General features: G+C 41.5%; 1 protein-coding gene across 1 annotated transcript; it reads right to left on the bottom strand.

Annotated features, from left to right (window-relative positions):
• Positions 1 to 1,720: 1,720 nt before the first annotated feature.
• On the bottom strand, positions 1,721 to 6,010 carry LOC134290545 (uncharacterized protein K02A2.6-like). Its single transcript, XM_062857706.1, has 3 exons — positions 4,747 to 6,010; positions 2,454 to 4,701; positions 1,721 to 2,348 (listed from the first exon to the last, which is right to left on the bottom strand). Exons 1-3 carry the CDS (start codon positions 6,008 to 6,010, stop codon positions 1,721 to 1,723), a joined length of 4,140 nt encoding a protein of 1,379 aa, XP_062713690.1.
• Positions 6,011 to 12,455: the final 6,445 nt, after the last annotated feature.

The following is a 12,455-nucleotide window of genomic DNA, read 5'->3' as shown; positions in this document are numbered from 1 at the left end:
AAAAGTGTCTTCAGCAAACTTGCTCAAAATTTATAGATCTACAACTATCCCGAAGAATGCATATGTATAGTTATTCTTGCAAATAAAAAAGTTTGGTTCCCAATTTCTAGGAACAACTTTGTAGAAGACCATATAAATCTAGAAAATCATTTGAAGGCGCTGAATGCATCTTTCCTCGTAAATCTGTTTCGTGGACCATTGTGCAATGGTTAAGAAAACTCAATTTTTCAAAAAATGGTCTTTGGTTCGGTTTAGCAGAACCCCGAACAATTATCATTATTATTATTAGTTCGTTGAAGACACTTTACCACTAGAGTGGCATTCGTGTTGAGTAAGGTGAAATTCTCTAATAATAACCAAGGAATAGTTTGAGCAATTTTGTTTTTTTTCGTAGACAATGATTTTTTGTAATTATTTTTGGCTGATTTTTGGGCTATTATGCATATCTTAAAATGGTTTTTGATGTCTTCAAAGCGTATTTACATTGAAAAAAATATGTTTTGGCCACCTTTCAGATGTCATTGATGTTATTGATTCAAAACGCAGAAATTTGCATGTTTCGAATTTCCCCCAATTATTCTAACACAGTTAAAGAGTTCAATTGGTTAAATATACCTACTCTCAAACTATTTTCCTAAAAGCTACACGAAAAATCCAAACATTAAAATAACGGGAGGAAGAGCAACTGACGAAAAATTGCAAGTGCCGGGGCTGGGATCGAACCCATGATCATCCACTTATGAAGTGAGCGTGTCGTGTAGCCACTACGCCACGGGCCACATTTTATCAAAATTAAATTTTTAGGCACCTACTCGTCAATTACGGAATAGCTGCATTTTTTCTACTAATAACTATCGTACTAATTATGCCATGTTTGGACTATGTCTATGACTTCGGTTTCTTGAAAACTAAGCTTGAGAGACAACTGAATGTAGTTCGTAACTAAAATAAAAGGGTTTGGTTAATAAAGAATAAATGTAACAAATGCATTGGCGTAGCTAGCTTTTTATTTTTTCTTACTCACTCTCCTAAACGAACACGAGAAAGAGTGGGATGCAAGAGGGGGCCTGTGCCCCTCTTTCATCCTTCTCTTTCTCTTGATTGTTTACTGCCGCCACTCGCATAACAGTTCCATCTTTGCTGGGATTCCTATTCATATGGGACTGTTTTGCGAGTGGGAGCAGTTTAGGAGAGTGAAAAAAAAAGAAAAGGCTAGCTACGTCAATGAACAAATGGTTTACATATGATTGACGAAAAATAAATAAAATTATCAAAGTAATTTTATCTCATAAAATCAGTAACTCAAATAGGCTTCAAGGAAAATTTGAAAGTATAGGGATGTTCAAAAATAAAAGTTAGAAAAATCAAAATCCAAAATTCACAAAATCCCGAATAAAACAATCACTGTCCAAAGTATGGTTTAATTGATTTCAATAATTTGGATATTAGAGGGTTAATGATCATATTTTAGTGCAATATATTCTAATTGTGTTACGATGGGAAATAAGGCCGAGAATTATGACTCGTAACAAACAATAACTTTATTAAAGCGAATATACAAATAAAGTACGAATTAAAATATACTGGACGCGCACGTTGCGGTACTTCTACTCGTGGTGAACGAACGATGACAGTCTCGGTATACGTGGCAGTTAGACCCGAGCCTTTGACAGTAGAAGGATAACAGAGTCGGCGCTAGGGGTGCCAACACCTCCCCTGTTTAATAAAGCTGATACGGCTCGTACCGAACTGGTGCGCGCCGCTGCCGGGACGATCTTCGCTGGATAACTTCCTCTAACTCAGGTTGCCTAACCGGAGTACGCAGTCGACGTCGTTGCTGATCAGGCTCCATCAAGCTACGCAAGAATTCCAACTGCAACTCGTCCAGTCCTTCAGGCTCCGCAGGCGGTTCAACTGTTTCTACTGCAGCACCGGAGCTAGATGGGTTCAAACTCCAAGTGTCGAGCAAGATCTCGAGCGGAACTTGAGGGCCGGTAACCTCCGGCGGGCTGCTGCTAGTATCGTAGCGTTTTCGTAACTGGTTGCCGTGGCAGCGAATGAGCCGTTGTCGATCAGGCAGCCAAATGTTGTACATGACTTGCCCAATACGCTCCACTACTTCTCCTGGTACCCAGCTCCAATCGTTACCGTGGTGTACTTGCGCGTACACTTTGTCCTTGACTTCGAAGCATTTCGTCTTAGCCCCATGTTTCTCGTTGTACTGGCTAGCTTGCTTGGAGTTGACATCCTTGTAGAACTTGCTTGGTGGTCTCATGAGCTCAAACGATGTTCGAAGCGGCTTGCCGAAAAGGATCTCGGCTGGTGATTTTCCTCCTGGTGCATTTCGGCTGGGTGTAGAGCGATAGCAGAGTAAGAAAGTATCTATGGCTTGTTCTAGATCTTCCCCTCCTGCTTGAATTTTCTTCATTGTTCTTTTGAAAGTATCGACGAACCTTTCTGCCAACCCATTGCTTTGGGGGTGGAAAGGCGCTGTTCTCAAGTGGGTGATACCGTTGGACTCGCAGAACCGTTCGAAAACGTCGCTGGTAAGCTGGGCCCCGTTGTCGAAGACTAGGACCTCCGGCATGCCGAATCGGCTGAAGATTTTGCGAAGAATTGCTATGGTGGCTTCTGATGTGATGCGCTTGGTTGGTACTACCTCCGGCCATTTGGAGAGTGAATCAACTAGCACAAGGTAGTAGGTATCGTTGACGGGTCCGGCAAAGTCCACGTGAACCCTCTGCCATGGTTTCTCGGGGACTGGCCAGGATTCCAATTTCGTTTTTGTGTCCGTCTTCGCTACAGCTGCGCATTCCTGACAGTTTCGGACCAAAGCAGTGATATGGTCGTCTATGTTTGGCCAATACACAAAAGTTCGCGCCAAGGATCTCATTCGATCGATCCCCCGGTGTCCTTTGTGTAGCTGATGAAGCACCTTCTGTTGGAGCTTCTTGGGAATGACAACTCGATCGCCGTACATCAGGACCTTTTGGGCTTCATACAGCGATTCCCGTCGAGCGAAAAACTGTTGTACGCCTGGATCTTCGGATGTTGCTTTACTTGGCCAACCTTTCCTGATGTAATCCCTCACCATGCGGAGGGTGTCGTCTTCGGATGTCGCCTCCGCTATCATTTTGTATGACACTGGTAGGTACTCAATAGATTGGCCGACGATGTTGCAGATAACCTTCTCGATTTCGATGGAAGCAATCACGAAATCCTCATCTGGCTTGATGTGAGAATTTATTAGTCGTGACAGAATGTCTGCGTGTCCGAAGTGATCCGTAGAAATGTACTCGATTTGGAAATCGTACAACAGCATAGTTAGGGCCCACCTTTGTAGGCGGTTGGCAGTGTAAGGGGGGATTCCTTGCTTGGAACCAAAAATAGCCACCAGCGGTTTATGGTCGGTCTGTAGGGTGAAGCGTCTTCCGTAGACCATTCGATGAAATTTGGTGACCGCGTAAACCAGCCCCAGTGCTTCTTTCTCGATTTGGCTGTATCGGGATTCAGCAGGGGTGAGGCTTCTGGAAGCATGGTACACTGCCTTTTCGGAGCCGTCTGGGAACCGATGAGCTATGCGGGCGCCAATGCCCACATTTGATGCGTCTGCTGATACAACTATGTCCATTCGGGGGTTATAGTGCGTCAGCATGAGTGGAGACTGCAAAATCTCCTTGAAACGATCGAATGACCGTTGGCACTCATCTGTCCATTCGAAACTGACTCCTTGCTTCAACAGTCCATCCAGCGGGTGACGAAGTTGTCGCATTTCCCGAATATACTTCCCGTAATAATTTATCGCACCTAAGTACGACCGCAGCGTCGGGACGTCGTTTGGCGGGGGCATGTTCACTATCGCTTTCACCTTTTCGGGATCAGGGCGGATGCCCTCTTTGTCCAGAAGTTGGCCCAGATAGTTCACCTGGCGCATGAAGAAACGGCATTTTTCAATTTTCACGGTGAATCCGTATTCCTGGAGGCGTTCTAGCACTTTGTACAGGTTCTTCCTATGCTCTTCTTCTGTGCGTCCCCCAACGAGGACGTCGTCGAGGTACGGACACGTGCAGTCTAGTCCGGCTAGCATCGCATCCATGATTTGTTGGAACGCTCCTGGGGCGCTCTTGATACCGGGTGACAACCGGTTAAACTGGTAGAGGCCCTTGTGAGTGTTGATATTGATCAGCTTCCTACTTTCTTCATCCACCTGGACCTGGAGGTACGCATCGGATAAATCGATATGGCTAAACATTGTACAGTTAGCCATTCGATTGAAGATATCCTCCGGAAGAGGCAGTGGATAATTGTTTGCCTCCAGTGCGTTGTTGAGTCCGGTGGAAAAATCGGCGCATATCCTGACAGTGCGGTCTGGTTTACGTACCACCACGATTGGTGCAGCCCAATCTGCGTACGTAATTGGCGTGATGATACCGTTGTCCTGGAGTCGCTTCAGTTCATCTTCCACAACGGCCTCCATATTGTACGAAACCGGTCGCTTTGGCTTGAACACCGGCCTGGCGTCCTTCTTGAGCGACAAGTGCACCTGCATTTTGGAGCATAACCCCAACTGGCCGGTGAAAACGGTCGGGAACTTGGACTTCAGTTCGGCGACTTGGTGGTCTTCTTGTTTGGTGTCCACCAGTTTGCAAAAGGACGAGAATGGTACGTCCCACAGCCCAAACTCATCGAGGAGGTCTGAGCCTAAAACGTTTAGAGAGAGATTAGAGCTACAGACGTAACAGTTACCTTCTCGTTGGTCGCCACTGATCGAAATGTTGGCACGAAACATGGCGTCGATTCCCAGCTTGTCACCGGATGCTGTCTGCACTTCACAGTCCGGTGGCGATGTTTTGGGCGCTCCGATCTTGACCCAGTTCTGTTTGGATATGATGGTAATATCGGAGCCGGAATCTAGCTGGAGGTTGACCGGAACACCGTTGATGGTTGTCTCGACGTATCTCCGGCTTCGCGTGACATTTTTAACGACGACAATTTTCGTTGAATGCTTGTTCCAATTTCCTTGCTTTCCTTTTCCCGGCTTTGGCCGAGGCTTGGATGAAAAACAGCTGCAATAGCCTTCCTTGTGGCCCGTCCTACCGCAATCCCGGCACTTGTGATCCTTGAAGTTGCACTGGCTTGAAAAGTGCATGCCGCCACATGACCAACATGGCGTTTTCGGTGCTGGATCCTTCACTCGGTTCGGTTTCTCCTTTCGATTCGGCTGCGTCCGAACGGCATTCGAGGCGACCACAGTTGACGAGGGTGGTTTTCCCCCAATGAGCACCGTGTCCCGCTTCAAATTGATGAGACTCTTACACTCTTCGACGATCTTCTCGAGGGTCATATCGCTGGTCTCGTTCATTCTGGATAGAAGGCGCATTCGGATGTCCGAATCCTTGGATGATTTCAGTCCACATACGAAGATAAGGCATTTGAACTGATCTTCCTTCAGTTCTTGGAGCTTGAAGTCAACACACGCCTTGTTTACTTTACACGAGTAGCTGATAAAATCCTCATCTTCGTCCTTCATCGTCTGAAGGCACTGATAACGTCGATGGAACGTAGAGACAGGTGTGCCAAAGATAATCTTCAATTTGGCGACGGTTTCCTCGAACGTAAACTCCTTCGACAGTTTGGGGAGGATGAATGACGTGTACCGTTCGTGCGCTGATGGATTCAGTTTTCTCAATAACAACCGCACCTTCGCATCGTCCGCAAGCTGAGCGGCGTCCTTCTCAAAAAGGTCAGCATAACGCGAAAACCAGGCATCGAATGAACAACCTTTCTCAAGGTCATAGGCGAATTCAGTGATATTCGTCGCTAGGGAGTCCAAAATCAGTTCATTGCGATTTGCATTCTGGACGTTCCCTTGGATTGCCGATACCTGCTGTGATAACTGTGTCATCAGCGCCTGCTGATTGCTGAGTATCTGCAAGATCGTTTCCTTGAATGGCTGCTCTCCGCCGCCCGACATCGATGATTGTGCTTGAGGTGGTTGCGACTGCGACATGTTTCCCCCACGGCGGTTATTGTCTAAACTTTCGACGCGAAAATAGACACGACGCGAAAATTCCGCAGACTCGTCGCCACTTTGTTACGATGGGAAATAAGGCCGAGAATTATGACTCGTAACAAACAATAACTTTATTAAAGCGAATATACAAATAAAGTACGAATTAAAATATACTGGACGCGCACGTTGCGGTACTTCTACTCGTGGTGAACGAACGATGACAGTCTCGGTATACGTGGCAGTTAGACCCGAGCCTTTGACAGTAGAAGGATAACAGAGTCGGCGCTAGGGGTGCCAACAAATTGTATCACTGCAATTGCATTAGGTACCACCAGTACAGAAAAAATCTTGAAAACGTTTAATTAAATGTTTTCCATGGATATATTTTTTGAAATAAAATCAGCAACAACTGTTAGAAAGCTTATTTCATAGTTTCTTATAACTTTGTTGCTTTCTTGTATTATTCGAAATCGTTAACTCTGATAAACCGAGGGCCCATATAGCCGAGGCGGTAAACGCACGGGTATTCAGCATGACCATGCTGAGGGTGACGGGTTCGATTCCCGGTCGGTCCAGGATCTTTTCGTAAAGGAAATTTCCTTGACTTCCTTGGGCATAGAGTATCTTCGTGCCTGCCACACGATATACACATGCAAAATGGTCATTGGCAGAGGAAGCTCTCAGTTAATAACTGTGAAAGTGCTCATAAAACACTAAGCTGAGAAGCAGGCTTTGTCCCAGGAGGACGTTACGCCAAGAAGAGGAGAGGAACTCTGATAAACCCTAGTATTTATTTGAAACGTCAAAAATTTTTCAGAGAACGCGTAATCGATATTTTTTGTGTAGTCATGATACCTCACACTATGGGAGAGCTCTCTTTGTACGAGGCATTGTTAACACTACGTAGTTTGTGTAGAATCTTGCTTGAGTTCGATAACATGAAGAAAAAAGAAACAGTAGAGCGGGTTTTTCGACTTTCTATACAAGGCTGACGATTTCAAATCGATTTTTGTCCTATTCTTAAACAAAGTTGCTTCCCTCATTCATTTCATTCTCCGCCACCAATGCTCTGATTGAGCTGACCTTTTTACTGTATCTCGTTAATATGACATAACATTGTTATCACAGAGAAATAGCATTAGGCGATTACGTTTTCGTGACGATGTTTTTAATGAAATTTGTTCAAAGTGGTGCCAGCGGAGTCATGGCCGCGATTTTTTTCCGCAGTCAAGTTAGCAGATTGTGAACAATCCTCGGTACCCATTATGTAATTTATATTTAGTCCTTTTCCTGTCAGATCGGTGTAACACGCTGAATATAATTTACACAAAAGGTAATTTACACGGAAAAACTACATGGTAATGAATATTATTGGGTACCGGACTGGACACACACAATTCATTTCTTTTTATTTTTACTAAAATTTAATAAGATCATCCCATATACTCACAAATAGTTGTCTGATTCACGAACTATGTAACATGACATTCAAATTTTTTATCTTGATAAAATAATAAATCTTACCCCACCCGTTTCAACTTACCTCAGTGTACCTTATATAAACCAATTCCCAAATTTATTATTCCCCTGCACATTCTATGGCTAGTTAAATTAGCGTAACCTAGTAATCCAAAACTGATTGGGAACCCCTGGCTAAGTATGTGCTAGAATGTGTATCTTACATAAAGCAAATATAGGTATTCACAGCGGATTCAAGCGACGACGGGTACTTGACCAACCAGTAGAAACCACCCACCCAAACACCGTTGCCGGTGCTCCAGCCAGACACAATCAGTTGTTTACAAGCTTTCCACTGCAATAAGCACGACACTGTTTGGCAAATACACTCACAATATGACACGGTTTTTTGAGAAGTTTACCCTCTTTTGTGTGATTACTGTGATAACTGCATTGTCGCTCATAATCGTGACCAGTGTGCAGTTGGCCTACGAACCCGAAACTGTGATAAATCGTGATAATGATAAGCTATTAGATCAGTTCAAAAGTATGCGGCAAAGTTCTAGTTGGACTAAGTTTAACGATACTAGTGAGAAATGTGACCAATATAAGCATACGAAGCTATTCATACTAGTGCAGTCACCCAAATCGAACAGAAAAGTTCGCCAAGCCATCAGAGACACGTGGGCTTTCGTCGAGAGCTACCCTACAGTGCAAATCAAGTTTGCGTTAACCAAGCTACCAGGGCTTCAAAATGAACATGAGCGTTTTATTCATCGACACCTGAAGCATTTCTATCACCAATGTGTTCCGGGTGACTATCTACTAATTACCAACGACATGCACTTTATCAACACACCTCAAATTATAACTGCCATAAATCAACGATTGCCGCGAAGTCATACAACGATATGCGCAAAAGCTTCGAATAATAAAGCGATAGACGAAGCTAAATATCTAGGACAGTGCAACATCCACGCGCCAATCCTTTTCTCGAAAGACGCTGTTCGTAGATTGCTGGATTCAAATCCTCACACCGACACCTCATCTTCAAGCAGCATTATCCACTACGGTGCGCATTTATACCTCACGCCCAAAGAAACGCAACGAATTATTAATGGTTCGATAGATGCCAGCAATTTGCTGTTCTTTTTCTCCAATCGCGTCCGAAGCGCATCCGATATCAGTCTGTTGTGGAATGCGTCGATAGATTATACGGCTGTGGAATCTTGATTAGCAGTGCGAATAAAGAAAACAGTGTACCTTAACCGCAAGGGGAATTCTTTCTTTCGATGACCCATACCCGTTCGACCACCTGATTGGCTGACAAACTAAAATGCCGCGCGACCTAGGTTGTATGTAGTTATACTTCATGTTTGGCTACCTGGCTCAATGTTCAATGAAGTGCCATAATTCCAGAATCAGTACGCCTTCGTTTAAGCCAGTGCAGTGGTTGTCAAACTATGATAAGTGATCAAAGTGAAGTCTTACATGAAAAACTAGTCTGGTGAGCTCGTTTCATATTATTTTGTTTAGCTTGACATCCCCATTCAAGGATATCAAAATCGACTCGTTATTTGAGAACGACAGACGATCTGACTGCACAGGAAAAATATTAAACATACTTACGGGTATGATAGACAGTCAACCCACGAGTGATCATGCTGTTGTATTCAGTACAGTGATAGACATTCGTTTAGCTGAGGCCAAAAAAATTTCATAAAAGTCTCAGGAAACTCATACAAAAGATTTTATGATAAACTTTTTTATCGTAGTGATAGCATACCTAGTACTGTTTTATAAAAATGTGATACATCACACTTACATATACACTGAAACAAAAACGAAGGTAAAAACCCTTCAAATGTCATTTTTTGCCTAGACATTCGTTTAGCCGAATTACACAATTTTTGGAATTCCATAATAAAAAACTAACAAATTTCGAAAAATATCCAACAAAATCATTTTGTATGGTGACCTGCATTATCGATCGACTTGTACATCATGAATTAGATCGTTTTCGGAAGTGTTGCATATTAATTTTACATGCATCTCATATAAATATGTCATAATATTGTAAATGCTTCCAAATTGAGATTTGATGTAGTTTTTTTTATCGGAAGTGTTTCAAAAGAATCAAATGAAAGTTTTATGACGAATGCAGGTTGAAAATCTACGAAAAACAATGTTTTTAACAAAAAAAATAACGCAAGCCATCAAAAAATCACATATTTAAGTATTGTTTTGATGAAATATAATGGTTTCACTTGCATAAATCACAGCGTTTACTACTATTACGTCTTCTAATAGCTCCCGTTATCTTCTAGACTGTATTCTGGCTGAAATAACATACATTGGACGGCTCACATTTCGAGAAATGGCACGGAAAGTATTCAAATTTCTAGCATGAACTACTTGTTTTATAATTTAGATGTTCTTTTCAGATAAATCATGTTAAAAATGAATGTAGTTGAAATCTTAGACTCATTTATAATATATTTCTTTAGATTGAATGGAGTAAACCAATGTTTTGACCATGTCATGCATTTTTGTATGAACATCAGCTTTTAAATAAACAGGGTACAAAAATTCTGACAGTTCTTGCAGTTCTTTCACGAAGCAGTCTTCTCACTCATTTAATAATGCTAGTATCAAACAGGTATACTCCACAGGCATTAGGGCACGTCATAATTTCAACGCAGAACTATTTATTTTAGCTTTAATCAATCCCATTTTAAAGTTTAACCAACAAAAACCAATATACTTAATTTTTTCATGACAGTTTATGCAATAATTTGAACATTTCTAACAATTATTCTGTGTCATATTTTCAAAACTGCTAATCTAGCTTACGTTTGAGTGTTTACAGAAATCATTTTTCTTAAATAAATTTGTTTATCATCGCTTCTCCTGACCGGGACATTTTTTTATAATATTTCTCTGAATCTCACAAATAAATAAACTTTTAAGGTCAAGTATCTTGCTAACACGTCATAAACTAAATGCCTTGGGGTATATCCTCTACTCACGAATCTACTCACGAAATTGCAAAAAATCTATTGAAAACCAATTTTTCATTTAGCTCGGCTAAACGAATGTCTAGGCAAAAAATGACATTTGAAGGTTTTTTACCCTCGTTTTTGTTTCAGTGTATATGTAAGTGTGATGTATTACATTTTTATAAAACAGTACTAGATATACTATCACTATGATAAAAAAACTTTTATCATAAAATCTTTTGTATGAGTTTCCTGACACTTTTTTGAAAATTTTTTGGTCTCGGCTAAACGAATGTCTATCACTGTATTATCAGCGGCGTCATGGTCGCGATTTTTTTCGCAGTTAAGTTCGCAGATTGTGAACAATCCTCGGTACCCACTTACGTAATTTATTTTTGGTCCTTTGCTGACAGAACGGTGTAACACGCTAAATATAATTTACACAAAATGCAATTTACATGATTGTATAACATTTCGCGGTAAACCACTTAACCCATTTCGCGGTGTCCCATTTGGCGGTATTACATTTCGCGGTTTGTACCATTTTGTGGTTAATAATTTCGCGGTCGGTATTATTTCGCGGTACTGTTGAGAATCACTGGATTGAATAGTGTCGCCTTTCTGCATGTTCGCCGATAGCACTGTAATATGCCTTCGGTCGATGCACAATCGCAGACATTTGAATAAAATTATTGTACCATTTCGCCGTTTTTTTCTACACAAAGGGCGTATACTTCAGAATCCATAACGAATCTAAACCTACATAGAAATACATAGAAATCTAAACCCACATCTCTTATTATTTATCATAACAAATGAACCAACAAGCATGGAATATAGAACATGTACTGTTCCCAAACAATAGTTACCAATAACAGAGTTTCTGTAGGTAAAAACAATTAACTCACCCATCTGTTTCAAACGACATTTTTTGGTTTATTGCAACAAAATTTCATTTCCAAACAATTAGTTATTTAGTTAGAAATGCAACAAAAGTTTTAGTTGTTTCAAACTACACTAATTCTTCTCCGTGCTGTGTTCGAAAGAAGGTAAATTATTTCATGAAAAAGTTAACAGCTTGAATGATGCCAATTAACTTTTATTAAATGTTATTCAAAAGAACTGCCTATTTGTTAAAGAAGGGAAAATATGTGTACCAATGAAATATTAGTAGCCTAATGCCAACAACTATTTGACCAGTATAACTAGAAAGAACAGCCTAAGTTTAAAAGAAGGGAAAATACATGATGGAAACAATATCAGACTGATTGTTCCACCAATTGTTTCGAATTGTTTTGAGCGGCCTTGTTTGTGTATCCATTTGTGTAAAAGAGAAAATATGAAAAATGATGGTAAAAGACGTACGAGCTTTCAACAATTTTCAACAAGCTTCAACAATAATCAAGTTGTTGAAAAATAAAAACACACCGCCGAAAGGAAAACGGTACACGGAGAACTAAAACTACCTATATTTTGGGTTTATTTTACTCAAAAGTAAGCATATCGATTAAACTTTCTACCCAAAATTAGGTTGTTTTCTCTTTCTCCCCCACCGATGTTGTCAAAAACAAAGCGAGCTACATCGACCCACCGGGGATACTTTAGCCCAATAAGCCAATTTTAGGTAAATGCCGTTTTTGTCAAAATTGGATTGAAAAAAAAAACTCAAGTTTGGGATGAATTTACCTACTCTTGAGTATATTTTTTTTTGCTGGAGTTGAAGGGAATCGGTTGTTTGTGCCCGCTGCCGCCATTACCGCTCGCGGATAAGTGTTACGAAATGTCATACCGAGAAACAGTATTGTTCGTACAGTTGAAAATCGGAATTTTCGACACGCGAAATTCGATTTTTCTGCTAAACCGTGTGTCGGACGTACGTTTGGCACAGTGCGCTGGATAGAAGGCCAGGTTCGCTGTCCAGCGCACTACGTCCGACGTTAGGTTTCACGTATGGGTTTTGAGAAAATTCGATTGTCGGGTGTGGG

This window comes from Aedes albopictus, chromosome 3 (assembly GCF_035046485.1).
Source record: "Aedes albopictus strain Foshan chromosome 3, AalbF5, whole genome shotgun sequence".
Taxonomy (NCBI): Eukaryota; Metazoa; Arthropoda; class Insecta; order Diptera; family Culicidae; genus Aedes; species Aedes albopictus.
Note: the sequence above shows the minus strand (reverse complement) of the source record. Positions and strands in the feature narration are given on the sequence as shown.

Coding starts and splice junctions, on each gene's coding strand:
- LOC134290545 (XM_062857706.1), bottom strand. CDS start 6,010: ATGTCGCAGTCGCAACCACCTCAAGCACAATCATCGATGTCGGGCGGC. Junction 4,702..4,746: donor CAGTGGCGACCAACGAGAAG/GTAACTGTTACG, acceptor TAAACGTTTTAG/GCTCAGACCTCCTCGATGAG. Junction 2,349..2,453: donor AGCAATGGGTTGGCAGAAAG/GTTCGTCGATAC, acceptor CTCTACACCCAG/CCGAAATGCACCAGGAGGAA.